Raw genomic sequence first — 15,692 nt, 5'->3', positions numbered from 1 at the left:
CGTCATGACTAAAAAGTATGAAGAAAAAGGCATGTGAATTAGAGAAAACAGTATAATGCTTATATCTATGTGTAACTTCCTCTATTTTAATCGGAGTTTTCAATAATATCTGGTAATGCTCTACCTTTTTCTTTTATTTCTATGCATACTTAAACAAGTTCTTTTACATTAATTGGGTCACATTAATGTCTCAAAAGTAACTTAAAGGTGACTTTCAAAGTAGTAAATAATTTTTAACACCCAAAAACACAATCGAAAATGTTATTACTGCTATATGTTATTGTACTGAAGAATTTGCAGTAAAATCTTCTCTTAAATCACGATTTTGTTATATACGTTTGTGACTACCAGAAGCAGAGGTTTCGAAGTAGTCGGTTATTACAATTTTATTCGCGAATGGGTACGCGAAGTATTATATTGTTTTTAATTAACAAATTATTTTAGATTATATAATTATTTTATGCTCTTATGCACCAACCTTCTCTGGTTGGTTGGTGGAAAATCTACAGGGTGTCGAAAATATTCAGCTCAGTATTACAAAATGGAGTAAATTTATTGCTTAATAATAAAAAAATACACATGCAACAAATAATAGTTTCAAAAACAAACATAATCAACGTTACCCTTTTGGTTTCAAAGTTTTGGTGCAGAAACTCGGTGTTTTTTTCTTTTTCTTGTCTTTCGAAGTGCCAGCGGAAGTATCACCGAAATCGTACTTAGCTTTCAGTTTTTCCCGAATCAGTAAGCCCCTGATCAGCCTCTTCCAATTACCGTACACTCTCTTATCGATTTTTTCCTGTTCTTTCCTATCCAGCTCGTCTTGTTCCTAGTAAAATATGACAGTACAACGAACCTGATGACTTTATATACTTACTATCTCCCAGGCTAACACCAGTTGATCCTCGTATTCCTTGCACACGACGAATCCATCGTAAATTGGATGACTCCAACCACCGTGAAAATCGAAGCCAATGATAGCTGAAGCACAATCGATGTTCATTCGACGGGCGACTTTATTCAGACCAGGTACTGAAAGGAGGATTATTGAGTGCTTTCAAAACATCCACATAGAAGATGAATCGATACTCACATTTTAAATGAACGGTTCCTTTCGGTAACATGCACGGTTTGAATAGGTCAACATTGCCAAACGCGTTCCTGGGTACTATGCCGTTTTCGGCGGTTGGGGGCTCATAATCTTGGACCTGCCACGGGCCGTAGATTTCCAGTAGTTGGTCGGTAATTATTTTATTGGACAGCTATGATTAACAAGGATCAGTATCTTTATAATGTATTTTGCCATTGGACGAAAATTAAGAGCGTTAACATTTCTTGGAGAGTTAAGTTTGAAGTTAATTAGGTAGAGAAATTAGTGATTACCCTGGGATATTCAGTTATCGGAAAAAGGCCCATTATTTTACAGAAAGAATGTTTTATTACCTTATCATACTTTGGTCTGGCTTTGACTATTTTGTACGGCTGCTCTCCTAGTTTTACCACTTTAGCCTGCTTCAACCAAATATCTCGAGAGTGCAACAGGTACACACAGGTTCGGGGATACACTGCCTCACCCCGAACGAAACCCAGCGTGGGAGTGTCTGGTGGATACAGACCTTCGAATTTGAGCAAATGGCGCTTGAGCACGTAAAGAGGGTGGTTCTTATACCTGTAAATAATCACTAATCATTTTAAAAATCACCTAAAATCGTCAGACATTACTCAGCAATTGATTTAGGCAGTGGCTGATCCATCTGCTGCCTGACGAAATCATTATCTTCCTCTTTGTCTCTAGCGGTCGGTAAACCCATGAATGGTTTTAAACTTTCACTCCACCAGCTCTGATACACGCGCTCCTTTCTAGTGATCGTGTTGAAATTGGGACAATACCTCTGAGTAACATCCTTGAGATTGTTGTTATTGTCCCAAGCCACTACGTATGTAACTGGATGACTTGCTCTTTGCTGTAAATCAAACCTTTGTTACAGCGATTCACTTTACGTTAAATGGTTAAGGTAGGGAAAAAGTAATTTTGGCTTTCCCTAATAGAATAGCTTTAAAGTAGCATATCTTTAATAATACTTATTCAATGAAGCCATGCTTCAGCGTGTTTGAAAGGTAACAATTTATAGAATTTTTCAGATATAAAGATAGATATTTACTTCGTCAAAAGTTACTATGTTTTAGAACTGCAGATTCCACGAGATGATTTTCGTAATTTTTCTTTTGCTTATTGTACTCCCGAAGGGGAAAAATGCAGTGTAGGCCCATCAAAATTTGTGTAGTGTTTTCATTTTCGCCAGTATCAGAATAGCCTTCGTTTCGAAAGTTTCAACGTTACACAGGAATCTCATTTTGGCCTGTCAATTGTATCAAGTTCTTAAAAATATCGACGTCAACTGAATAAAAATGAACGATTATAATACAGTTTTGAATTATTTACATAAGTGTTAAAAAGTCCTACATGAATTATCAGTTTAAAGTTTAGTGGGTTGAGTTCACATTTGAATCGCTACTGAAACGATACGATATAGAGTCATTTTGAGAGCAGGCGTGATTTTTGAAACGATAATAAGGCAGGCTGTTCGAAGCTGGTCAACTAATATGATTGAAAAAATCGATTAAAAATGTTTTTAATGTTTTTCTATCACTACAACTAGTTTAGTTTCATGGTCAGAAATATCGGAAGTTCAGAAAAGCGGTAAAAGGCCATCAATTAAAACAACATGTATATATAATTGTCTAGTCGAATGGATTAGCTTTGAAAAACCTTAAAAATACCGAAATTATTTCTTCCCCAAGCCAATCACGTACATAAATTTCCTTGACACAGTGAACCTGGCCGTGGACAACATCAACGGATATCCATTTTTCTTCGGCTTCCAGGAAAACTTCCACCCATACATCGTTGCCCATTTTCTTTTTAACGAGTTTTTCTTCCTCCGGTATTTTTCCCGGTATCTGAACTCGCCTCTTCACTTTCACTTTCGGCACGAAATCGTCCTCGCTGTCGTGATGTTTCTTCTTAATAGGTTCTGGAACATAGTCGCTATCTGAATCAGAAAGATGATCAGCAGGTTTCCTCTTCTTCACCAACCTGTTTATAGCGAAAATAAGGATGTTTATTAGTGATGAAACGGAATATATTCACCTTTTCCTATCAATATGTTTCTGTTCAGCTATGCGACCCTTAACGAGAGTGATAATATCATTCCTAATGTCTATTTGTTTTGGTTTATTACAGTTTAGTTTTTTCAAGTTAGGTTTGACGTTGGATTTGGCTCTCGGCAACTCAAAGTCACTTTCTGAGTCTGACTGGACGATTTTCTTCTTATTCGTTTGTTTCGATGACGATTTGAGTACTTTTAAATTCGGTTTTGAGCTCTTTTTACCATCATTAACCCCATCCAACTGTGGAATGATCAACTCTTCGTCGCTATCGCTATCCCACACACCGTCAACCTGAGGAATGTTTTTTCTAGGTCTGCCTCTACGGTTCACCGTTTCACTGCTTTCGGTACTTTTGGATCTCGCAACGACACTTTTCTTTTGTTTTTTATCTTTTGTTTCGGCGCTTTTCGGTCGCCTCCTTAATTTGGGAACAGAGAGATCATCTTTCCTTGTGGTTTCTTTTGTTTTTCCTAAACGACTCGCGGAATCCTTGGGCGATACTTTTGGACTCTTGGAGATTGTTATTTTTGGTTGGGTTAATAGAGATGCCGAGTCTTTCGCCACGGTATCGACGTTTGTTTTCTGACCCTTTTCGGGGGGATTTAGGCTTTTACAGCGTTTAGTTGATGATGATTTCTCGTTTGATTTTTTTGGGTCAGTTTTACTTTCAACTTCTTTTTTCTCTGTTTTAGATGAACTTCGCGATGTTTGAGGGCTAGCATTATTTTTCTTTTTTGACACTGGAGTTTTCTGTTCAGTCTTGACACCACCTGCATTTTTAGGACTTTTTGACTGCCTTGCTGGTTTGGGAATGGTCAGTTTATCTATATCTTTTTCCGACTTCATATTTTTCTTTCTGCTTACTGTTTGAGATTCTGTACTGTGAGGCCTTTTCTTTGATTTGTTGTGACTTTCATCACTATCTTGATCACCAGTCATTTTTATAGCCTTGTTACTTTCCTGTTTCACTACTTGTGGAGATTTTGATGTACCAGCCACTGGTTCATTTTGAGTCTTATCAACAACTGAAGAACGCTTTTTATCAGATGCCTTCTGTTCTTTTTGGCTCAATGAATGAAGCTCGCTGGTGGGAGGTCGCAGAGGTTCCACCAGAAATGATAGGACTATTCTGCATTGAATACCTAAAGCTCTCAGGATGGTAATAAAAATGCAGGCCAACATTTTTTTGTTGTATGCTTCTTTCTTCTTGATTTGAAGCCGTATTAATGTATCAAAGGTAAAATTGGCTGGCACAGGTTTCTCAAGTAGTTTTATTGTCCTTCCGTACCACTTGGTGATTTGTTCCAGATATGAAAGATCAGGGCGGTCTGATGGGTAACATTGTTCAGATGGGATAAGCGATAATGCCACAGCTAAGATTTCAGTTTCATTTAAAATTGTATTAATATAATTACCATGTGCTAACCAGCATAACAAATGAACTTTGTGGACCAAAACTTGATTTTCTTTTCTAATTCTGTTTAGTCTCCTTTTCATTGCAGTAATTAAATCAACACCTAAGGATGTTAGTTGGTAAAAAATAAATAAAGTAATAAAATCATCATTACCTTTTCTTTTTTTAATAGTCTCAGGCATTGACACAGTAATTTCAATGTTTTTCTGAGGAATCAGTGATTTTTCAGTTTCTTGTACTGGCTGGGATTTGACTTCTTTCCAACCCCCATCATCAGATTCATATGAATCAAAATCACTTGAATGGAAATCACCTGGATTTAACTTATACAATAATTCATTGTTCTTTTCTCCTAAAGCCAGTAATTGCTGTATATCATTTTTATTTTCCTCTGCTTCTTTCCTGGCTTTATATTTATCAACAAATTGTTTGGCTTCTTCAATTCTCTTTGTGTAATCTTGTAATTGTTGAAAGGTCATTGTTGTTTGTAAATTATCCATTGGTGTAACTGTTGATGTCTGTGTATTATCACTGTTATGAGAGACTTCTTGCTTTTCACCATTCTCCTCATCTGCTTCAGACCCTGAATCACTAAGCCTGCTGATACCTATAACGAGAACATTTTGCACTAAGTTTCGATTTAGATAACATCAAGCATTTACCGGAAAATATATTCTTTTCGATATTTTCGAACCCAGTACCATTTTTGGTCTTAAAAAAATCAGAACTGAAATCTAACTTTTCTGGCTTCGATAAGTAGTTCTCTATGTCGCTTTCACTGGAGGAATCGCTTTCTCGGGTTGGTTTTTCTTCGGAACTGGGGGGTGTCTTTTTTAGGGGCCTATCATTTTCACTATCGCTGGATTCTATGTATTTTTTCGCACTACCTCTGTTACGTTTCATTGTGTAATATATTTATGTATAAATATAAAGAAACGACTAATTCATGAATATCGTTTAGCGATACATATAATAATAATAAACATACAATATAAAAATGACATGTAAGATTTTCAGAAAAACTATTTCAAACAGACCCTTTTCAGCCGTTCTTATTGTTATTATTTATTAAGGTTAGGAAATTTGAATTGAAGGAACCTGTTTTAACAACTAAAAATCAGTTTCCTTTTAAGGCAGAAAAATTTAGGAAATTATTTGGTTATTTGTAAATAGCTATAGCTTAAATAAATTTTGTATATTCATTAGATATCATCCTTATTATGGACGCCCGAGTTTACTGTATCAATTTTTAATTAACTATGGTTGAAAAATAGTAAATGTAGCATTTTTTAACAACTAAAATTATATACTTGGAATTTGTTTTATCTACATATCTATTACACTTAAAAAATAATTTGATTTCGATTATATATAGTCGTAATGTAAATTTTGGAATAATATAATTGTTACTATTAACATTAATATGATATTGGTATATAATGTGATATAAAATATTGGCATTTTAAAACTTAATTTTTTTAATACTTATATGTTAGATATGCTTAGTATGATCTTAATTTACAAATTAATTTATTACTAGTGTTCTGTTGTACTTGCATCAATACATAAGCAATGCGAATATGGGATAATAACATCAATATGTACTAGGATTTTTTTTCGATAAAATTAAAAAGCTAACATGATTTCTTTTATATGTAATGATTATTTTCTTATGTAATGGTTACCGTTTTTATCGAGATTAATAGTGATCAATTATGGAATTCTGTTGTAATACAAAAGTTGTTATTTTTACTTTCTTATTTAATATTTAACGTTTTCATCCGGATTTTAACTGATAAGTATTCACAACGAGTCGGGCATTTTTTTGATTATACACAATAAGAGCTTTTACATCTGATTTCCAACGTGTGCCTGACATGTTGATGAGATTTTGTCCTACAAACTGACAATCGGACAAGTCCCATGCGAATTTCTAAAAGGTTTTAGTCTATAAATTGAGACGCATTGTTTGTTTTTAATCACATACAATATATTAACGCTTCTGATAATATGTTTCAGTAAAATTGATGGTTTTCTAAAAAGTTGTTTGATAAAAAAATGAAAATTTGTGTAAGATCGTAATGATGAGTGTTTTGGTGTATATAACAATTTTAGATATTTTATAGGTTCTACTATTGGTGGCTGTTATCATTTTTGGAAGCTGTGCTAGTGCATACGTCAAATCGAGGTAGGCCAACGGTGAATATGTTATATGCTTAACAATACTACTTTTTTAATTGTCCTTTGTTGGTTTTTAAGTCATAGTGATTGATAGGGGAGATACTCGTAGAAGTTTTCAAAATTTCAGTTTAAAATGTATTTGAAATAATTTTCCTTTGGAACTTGGAGTTTTTCTTCCATTCAAATTCATTTTATTTCTTTCAAACCATTCAGTTTCAAATCATTGTACAAGAGATGCCTATTTACGAATCGTTTCTCAAATGCTTCGCCCGAATTTTTTTCGCCCCATTTAATAATAAATCATTTATTTTGAACGTTTGACCTGATAATTGTAATTTGACAAATGCAAATGTCAAAGTTGTTTCTACTTTTCTTCATTTTGAAAAAAATAATTTATACCTTAATTCTAGTTCTTATTCACATCAAAACTCACCTATTCATACAGACGGGTCTGGTCGAATATGGAAAACAAGAACAGAATGGAAGTTCCGTTGGGTAAAAGAGTGGAAAATAAAAAAGGTTCGTTCTACGTGGTAATATAGCAAAACCAAACAAACCTAACATTGTTTTTGTATTCCAGATATACGTACCAATATGGAAAAAAGTCTGGACTCCCGTAGAAATAAAGGAATGGCTTCCTTTACCACGCGCGCTCCACAAATAGATCCCATTCTGACCAATATAACTTTGTACAATTGTATGTTGTACAGTTTGTTCACCATAATGGAAACAAAAGAAAAATTTTCGAAATAATAGTATTGATATACGTTTTTATATTTATAGGGTGTTGTTAACTATTAGATATAGTAATTTATTTATTTATTTAAATTATTTACTCCAATATGTATAATAAAAATATATGCATAAATCAATAACGCTATTCGTTTTTTTTGTTTATAAACGATTATCCCTTAGAACATTATTTTTGACCGTGTTAATAAAGACAAAACATAATTTTTATTTATAAAATTTTGAAACATTGTAATTGTTAAATATAGAAAATATTTTGTAAAGCCATATTAACGTAAACCATAGTAACTTATAAATTTCAATTAATATCAAACGTAAGATAGACTAACGCATTGTTATTTTTACCCCACATATTCATAAATAAATTTACTGCGTGGTTAAACCGTACATTTTAGTGTGTTTATTTTGTATTTGTCCCGGTAAAATATAAAGTCCAAAGAGAAAACAGTAACGGAAAGTTCAAAGCTACGCCGTTTTCGTATCAAAAATGATTAACTAATTAATGGTGCTTAAAAAAAGTTGTAGTGTGCCTGTGTTCATATTAAAACATTCGTTGAACTTGGAGAAAGCGCGAGGCAATCGAAATTTGTGCCTTGTTTATTTATTAGATCATAATTGCAAAATATATATTTTAATGTGTTAATTTGTTCCGATTAGGTGCGGTAAAATTTTTAAATGTTATTGCGGATTTATTTTTTAACTTCTGATTCAGTTATGTCATAAGGTGATTCTATCTTAGTGGAATTATTTTCTGGGGAAAGCTTTCACTTATTTGCTATTCTATTTTGTATTGAGTAACATAGAAATTTGTAATTTCGGTGTTTATTTTGTATTTCTTGTTGGTAAGACACTTTTCTTGTACCTATTATTTCATTAACTTTGGTTTAAATAAAGGAATAAAGTAAATATTTACTATTGTCCTGGAAGTGTAAAATAATGCAGATGTATTTTTGTTATTAATAATTTATTTATCGCTAGGTATTAATAAAAAGTAATAACAAGAAAAATAACAAAATATATAACATTTGTCCTTTCTAATATCGAAGGATTTGTATGATAATAATATATACACATTTCAGTCTAGGTTACTACTAATAACAAAATAAAATTACTTAATAGTAATATTTACAAAAGGTACGACTACTATCCAGAATCCTAAATAACAGAACAACAATTTTCCTGCAATTTCATCCTGCATCCGAACACACTGATAAATTATCATAGAAAAATTGATTTTACACGCCATCAGCTATCGCTTTTGCTTTGGTTTACAGCTTGGACCTTGTCCTCGGTGTGCCTCTTGACCAGATTATTCTGACTGGTGCTGTTGGTATCGTCGGATCGCTTCCAATCGTGATGATCGTGATGGTGATCGTGGTGATCGGGCGATGGGAACCATTCCTGAATGATCACCGGTTTCCAGATTTCCTTCCAAGCGGGTACCCATATCTGTTTATAGTCCGGCACCCAGATCTGTTTCCACGCCTCCTTCCATTCTAGTTTCTTGTCAGGGATCCAGATTTGTTTCTTCTCGGTTCTCCAGATCTGTTTCCAGGCCTCTTTCCATTCGAGTTTCTTGTCTGATACCCATATTTGTTTCTTCTCGGTTCTCCATATCTGTTTCCAAGCTTCTTTCCAAGCCAGTTTCTTGTCTGATACCCATATTTGTTTCTTTTCAGTTTTCCATATTTGTTTCCAAGCTTCCTTCCATTCTAATTTTTTGTCTTTGACCCATATTTGTTTTTTGGCTGGTTTCCAGTACTTTTTCCACGCGGCCTTCCACACGATCTTTTTCTTCCAGATATCGTGTGCTGTATATTCGCTGCCCTCGTGATCTTTTCCTAGGTAGTGTTCACCGTGGATACCTTCTTTCACCCAAACGGGGTACCAGTATTTTTTCCAGGCCGGTACCTGGATGTCCTTCCATGCGGGCACGGAGATCTCTTTCCATACTGGCTTCCAGATCTTCTTCCAGTCGGGTACTTGAATTTCTTTCCACGCTGGTACTTGAATTGGTTTCCACACAGGCTTCCAAACCTTCTTCCAGTCGGGCACTTGGATTTCTTTCCACGCGGGTACTTGTATAGGCTTCCAGACCGGTTTCCAGACTTTCTTCCAATCGGGCACCTGGATCTCTTTCCATGCAGGTTTTTGGGTGGGCACCCAGATGGGTTTCCAGTACTTTTTCCATTGGGGTTTCCAAATTTTCTTCTGAGCCGGTTTCCAGATCTTCTTCCAACCTTTTTTCCATGTTACCTTCTTCTTCCAATATCCAGGATCATGATGATCGTGATGATCGTGGTGGTCATGGTATTCATGATGATCATGATGATCGATGAGATGATCCTCATGGTGAACCTCGTGATGTTCTATTAAGTGTTGGTGCTCAATATCAGCAACGTGCTGGACGTCCACACCGGCGCCGGAAGTTCCTAAACCACTACCACCTGGAAGATATATTAGGTATTGGTAATAATGCTCAGTCGAGTTTTGTGTTCAGTGCTCACCTAAGTTTACAGCTCCCGCATCTATGGAGATATGCGCCGAGGCATCTCCACCCAAAGCGACTCCTCCTCCAGACTGACCAAAGCTCACATCACTTCCGGATCCGCTCAAGCCCACAGCAGGAGCTGGATAGTTGTAGCCGACTCTTTTGCTAGCATTTCTACAAAACGATGATAGGGAAATGTTACATAAAATAAGGCGTCAATGTAATCAATCAACTTACGGGACATCAGTTGTGCCGTCTGCTTTTGTATCAGCATTTCCAACGATAGCTTTCCCATTCGTCCACGTCACATTTAGAGTTACCAAGATGGTAACCTAAAACATAAATGTTTACTTAGCTCTTTGTTTTATAATAAATAGAGTTAACAAGTTTGGTGTTTCAAAGATATACCTTGTTTATTATTGATATTGTTTTATAAAGTAGCTGATACTTTATCTAATCTAAATTAATTTCATTTAGGTTTTTCTTTATTATTTTAATACCCAAAGATCAAACGTCACATTAAATTTTAAATCACCACGTTACAAATGTTTACTCATACTCGAAAATTTTAAATTCAGTTATTTTTTGGGAAGTTTTCAAACGTCTTGTATTAACTAAAAAAAAAGTATTGTGTTCCTGGTAATATTAATAACGCAACCTTGGAGTTATATATTTTGCGCATTCACCATATAGTCCTGATGTTTCATATATTTATTATTTATCTTTGCTTCCAAGAATTAACTTTTCTCAATTAAACATTGAAATGAAGCTAATTATATCACATTTAGAGTTATCAAAAACGTAATGTTATCAATTTTTCCATTATACAATAAATAACATCACAATAAATAAATAATATGTTAAAAACGTTATCAATTACTGAAAATATTTTAATAAATCGACATTTTCTTTGCAGATTCCTACAATTTATTTAGTAATATTTTAATATTTTGAAGACTTTCTTGATCTAAATATATAACGTCAAGTTAATTAACATATGTCATATTTAGTGTTAAAACTCAAAACAAATGGTTACGAATGTTTGTTCACTTTTTCGTTATATAATAGTTAACGGGAGGAAGATACGTTATCAATTACTGAAACTATTTAATTAAATTGTTGTTTTGTTTACAAAATGCTCTTAACCTGTCAATTTATTTAACAATATTTCATTCTTTTAAAGAACTTCTTCACATCTAAATATATAACGTCAAATTAATTAACATACGCCACATTTAGTGTTAAAAAACAAAACAAATGTTTACGCTTGTTTGTTCATTTCTCCGTTATGTAATAATCAACGGGAGAAAGATTCGGACTTTCCAAATATACATGTAACAAGCGCGCCCTTGCCAGGATGGTCTTGGAAGAAAGTGAAATTAGACGTGGGTACGTATCGTTTAGGTCATCGCCGGTTTTGGCTTGGTGCTATTTCGTTATTGAAAAAGGAGAGTCGATGATATTTTTGATTGGCGTGCTGATGCTAACGAATGTCTATTAATTAGCAGGACTAACATGGTGCTGGCGCAAGGTACCAGGGCTTCAGCATAAGTTAAAAAGCAGCGACTTGCATGAAGTACTAGAAATAACGAATAGAATAAATTTAAAAAGTTAACTTAATAAGATAACTTAATATATTTGACATTGACACATATTTTGATAATTTCCACTTTCTGCGTCTTGAATCTATATAAACAGTGGTAATTGACAATCATAATTAATTATCAATCATAATTAATAATTAAAGTTTCAATAATAATATTAATAATAAATTTGCAATTGTGTAATTATAGTTGTTAAATAAACAATTTTTAACTTCAAATTATTTGTATCAGTGATTAGTAATCAAAAAGTAAATTATTTCTTAAACTAATTTAAAATTAATAATTAAATTAATTAAAATTATCGGTAACTATGCTTATATATTTTGTAATAAAATAATTACTGATTAATTGATGACAAAAATAAACAATATTTTTTAAATAATCATTTAAGAAAATTAATTTTAAACAAACGAAACTTAATCGATAAATATCGGGATGATATTCTTTTATTAATTATGTAGGTATAAATAGAATGTCGGTGATGTGGAAACGGATCAAAAGGTTGATTAAGAATTAGACGATGATGCAGTACTTTCTCCCGAGGAACCGGTACCGTCATCCGTCGAATAACAATTCATCCAAACCGTACAATTGCAGAAAAGCCGCTTAATTGAATGTTCGGATCTGAAATAATCACTGAACAATAAAAAAGGCAATAAAATAGAGAAAGAAAAACCGCGTAAAACCGGCGTGGTTATTATATGTGTCTATATATGTTTTTTCGTCAGTTTAGCACGTATTGTCCATAAATATTTACTGGTGACGGTCACTTTCTTTTTCAATTAGCCGTTTTTATTTGGTGCGCCATAAGAAAAATAATTTCTATTTTGTTTTCGGTCTGTAATGGTAAACAATGAATATATTAGGCAACAATAAAACCAATATGGTTAAATAAGGGCTTTCAAGTCTCATTTTAATCAACTAAGGGCCCTGTAAACTAGTAATTAGGATATTTAATAGTATACTTTAAGTTTATGATATATGGTTTCCTACATTACCGACCTAATGATTAATTTGACATTTATGATAAAACATATTAAAACAATGCAATTGAATTTGTAATTCGAGTAAAAGTAATTTTGAAAATTCTTTGAGGTTATTAATTTAAGTTAAGTTAAGTTAAGGTAAGTCTTTCTCTCTATAAATAATAATAAGAATGCAAAAGTACAAAAAAATGTCATGTCATTTAAAATCTAGTACTAAAACGTTTTAAGACAGTTTAGACAACTAGAATTGTGATTTATTTGAAATCTAAATAATTTAAATAGCTGTGGTAGATATATGGGATGTAAATCATAGCAAACGACCATCAAGGATAATGAAATGATAGAGAAAGCTACGCGTATGCTAATGAAGCGGACATATATCTTGTGATTCGATAATTTTTGAAACAAAAAAACGCATTATGAATTCCTAAATTACAAAAAATGTAATAGTGAAATTTTGTGTTTTAATTTAATATACAATTATGTAAATATTAACAAAATGAAAACACGAAGGACCAAAGACCTTCAAAGTTTCTGTTACACATTGAGGTTATAAAACTATAGCCGTCTTGTAGTTGCTGTTTAGTTTGAGATTAGATCTATTGTTTATAATAATACTTGACATTTAGTGTTCTAATGGATTAGGAATTATCACCATTCATTGAACTAGTTATTCACCAATTAATTATTGTAATGAATAACTGAATTCATTAATTTATTAAAAATTATATTATAATCATTAATTATACTTATTCTATGCTTTGTAAAGTTTATAGCATATATCAGGGACGTCGGTCGCCGAAAAAAATATTTTGAAAAAATATCGAGATATCGATTTTTTTCGGCTTCGGCCCTAGTATATATTAACAAAGTAAAATTAAGTGATTATATACGAATTATTAATTAATTATATTTAAAACTCATTCAGTATATATAACAACTATTTTTGCACGATAATGACTAATGAATCAATTAATTAGACATATTTTAGTAAATAAATTACTTGCTTATTGAAAATCGTACATGCGAATTAATTATAATTAAGTAACTCCTATATTGAATTTTATTTTATTTTTTGATATTCAGTTATAAAAGATTAAATAATATTTTAATACTAGTAAAGGAAGTATTTTAATCAGAGTGTGTTTTAAAACAAAAGGTATTATGTTTTGTGATAAAAGATTGAGGTTATGTGCAATATAGAAATTTTTGATATGTTATTTAGTTGTTTTTGGTAAGCTATTAGTATTGTTGGTTGTTAGTGCTGCTGTTTGGAGTTGTTACTATAATTTTTGGTTAGTTTTTAGTTCGAAAAGACATCTACTGTACAAATCTAATTGTTATATCTATAAAAAATAATGTTTTGGTTGTTCAATAATTACTAATAAATTATTAAATTACATATATTTTATTAATTAAATTATTTGTTTATTTGTTAAAAATCGTAAATGCGAATTAATCATAATTAGTAAATTCTATATTGAATTTTTTCAATTGATTGAAATTTAATTATTACAGATTAAATAATATTTTAACACTATTAGTGAAGTACTTTAATCAGAGTGAATTTTAAAACGGAAGGGTATTATTTTTTGTAGTAAAATATTGAGGTTATGTGTGATACAGACATTTTTGATATGTTATTTTGTTGTTTTCGGCAAGGTGTTAGTGTTGCTGTTTGATGTAGTTACTATAATTTTTGGTTAGTTTTCAGTTCGAAAAGACAAGTACTGCACAAATTCGATTTTTAGATCTATAAAAAATAATGTTTCGGCGCACTACTTGTCTTTATGATCACTTAAAAGTACCCACTGCAGTAACCGTAAGGTATTATAGAATGAACACAAAAAAACACTGACCACTAGGTACCGGTGGACCCTCATGATCTGGGAACCACTGACACCGTAAAGAGGGTGTAGTTTGGCAAAGAAAAACTAATAACACTTTTGATGATTGGCCGAGGGCCTCCACGTTATATAGGTTCGGCGTCGCGGGTAGATGGATGGCTATGCATGCCCCTCGTGGTGGGGCTCGCACTTTCGCCGGACCGCGGACCAGCGTCTTGTGATACAAGGTGATGCAACGCAAGGCCAAAGCACAAGGCTACGAAGAAAGTGACGGCGTGCTCGAGATCGGGTACTGCTTTCTTTGCGGGTACCGTTTCGGTTCATATTTGTTGATGTTAGATTCGGTTATGTTTTGGGGGATTTTCAAACTTACATTACTAATGTTCTGTTGTAGTTCTATCAATATACTGTTAAAGCTGTATACAGACTAAAAGTTATATCTGTATATAGTCACAGAGTAAATAAAGATTTATAGGGAAAATAATATTATGGGGACTTTATATAATCTTGACCTAATCCAGTTTCTATTCATCCTCCGTCGACCACATGTAATATTTTTCATCGGAATAAACAAGTTTCAAATCAATTAGTAGTGAGTATTCAAACAAGCAAATAAATTCAATACACTACAGAAGAATATACCACATTTGGTGACTACAACGCGATCGGAGTACCTATCGAATCAACAAGATCTACGTGCTCGACACGCACATGGAAGGAAAGCACGAGGAATTCATCACGTTCACGTTCCCACGAGACTAGTCTAATGGACAAAGACTGCAACCCATGGCAACCCTTGCACCAATAGAGGTCACACATAAGCTGCTATATTTGCAGGTACCCCAAATCAAACCAGAACGCCCCATGACGAACTCCGTCCTGCGTTCTTTGAAGATGGCAGCTGATCCCGCAAAACTCGTACCACTAAGGTTGGATCCCCTTACAGCCCAAGCATCTAAAGCAGTCGCTGGGCCATTAATTATATGGTTGCAAGAGTTTTGAAGTACTTTCATCCCATAGAGGTACGTTCCGCAGTAGCTTCTCTTGGAAGAATGTAGCGACCTCTAAAACCCTTTAGGCCACACAAATACACCTACGCTGGATTTTAAGGTTGGCAACGCTAGAGGATCGGTACCATGCGATTCCGTGTACAAAAGACCGTCACGAAGATGTTTTTTTTTCCTCTTTACTATTTCATTGCTTTCCTGCATTACTTTCGCATAAACTTGACCTGACCTAACATTCTGTCTG

At 33.3% G+C, this 15,692-nt stretch overlaps 3 protein-coding genes across 4 annotated transcripts; 1 reads left to right on the top strand and 2 right to left on the bottom strand.

The window, feature by feature from the left end:
• Positions 1-534: 534 nt before the first annotated feature.
• Positions 535-5,672, bottom strand: Xpc (DNA repair protein complementing XP-C cells homolog). 2 transcript variants are annotated; one of them, XM_076407744.1, is made up of 10 exons: positions 5,245-5,672; positions 4,737-5,189; positions 4,584-4,685; positions 3,149-4,496; positions 2,812-3,094; positions 1,720-1,961; positions 1,441-1,666; positions 1,091-1,259; positions 875-1,029; positions 535-826 (listed from the first exon to the last, which is right to left on the bottom strand). In XM_076407744.1, exons 1-10 carry the CDS (start codon positions 5,483-5,485, stop codon positions 620-622), a joined length of 3,426 nt encoding a protein of 1,141 aa, XP_076263859.1. In that variant the 5' UTR covers positions 5,486-5,672; the 3' UTR covers positions 535-619. The 2 variants fall into 2 exon arrangements, with proteins under 2 accessions (XP_076263859.1, XP_076263858.1); XM_076407743.1 differs by having other exon boundaries at positions 3,149-4,685.
• Positions 5,673-6,365: 693 nt separating this feature from the next.
• Positions 6,366-7,596, top strand: LOC143198382 (uncharacterized). Its single transcript, XM_076407556.1, has 4 exons — positions 6,366-6,652; positions 6,709-6,770; positions 7,174-7,282; positions 7,344-7,596. The coding sequence occupies exons 1-4, from the start codon at positions 6,641-6,643 to the stop codon at positions 7,425-7,427; spliced, it is 267 nt and encodes an 88-aa protein (XP_076263671.1). The 5' UTR covers positions 6,366-6,640; the 3' UTR covers positions 7,428-7,596.
• Positions 7,597-8,491: 895 nt separating this feature from the next.
• Positions 8,492-14,561, bottom strand: LOC143198281 (uncharacterized). Its single transcript, XM_076407410.1, has 4 exons — positions 14,454-14,561; positions 10,242-10,336; positions 10,021-10,178; positions 8,492-9,960 (listed from the first exon to the last, which is right to left on the bottom strand). Exons 1-4 carry the CDS (start codon positions 14,475-14,477, stop codon positions 8,759-8,761), a joined length of 1,479 nt encoding a protein of 492 aa, XP_076263525.1. The 5' UTR covers positions 14,478-14,561; the 3' UTR covers positions 8,492-8,758.
• Between the last annotated feature and the right edge of the window lie 1,131 nt (positions 14,562-15,692).

Source organism: Rhynchophorus ferrugineus, unplaced genomic scaffold, assembly GCF_030347505.1.
Source record: "Rhynchophorus ferrugineus isolate W39M unplaced genomic scaffold, kcgeb_rfMv2 rfM6, whole genome shotgun sequence".
Taxonomy (NCBI): Eukaryota; Metazoa; Arthropoda; class Insecta; order Coleoptera; family Curculionidae; genus Rhynchophorus; species Rhynchophorus ferrugineus.
Note: the sequence above shows the minus strand (reverse complement) of the source record. Positions and strands in the feature narration are given on the sequence as shown.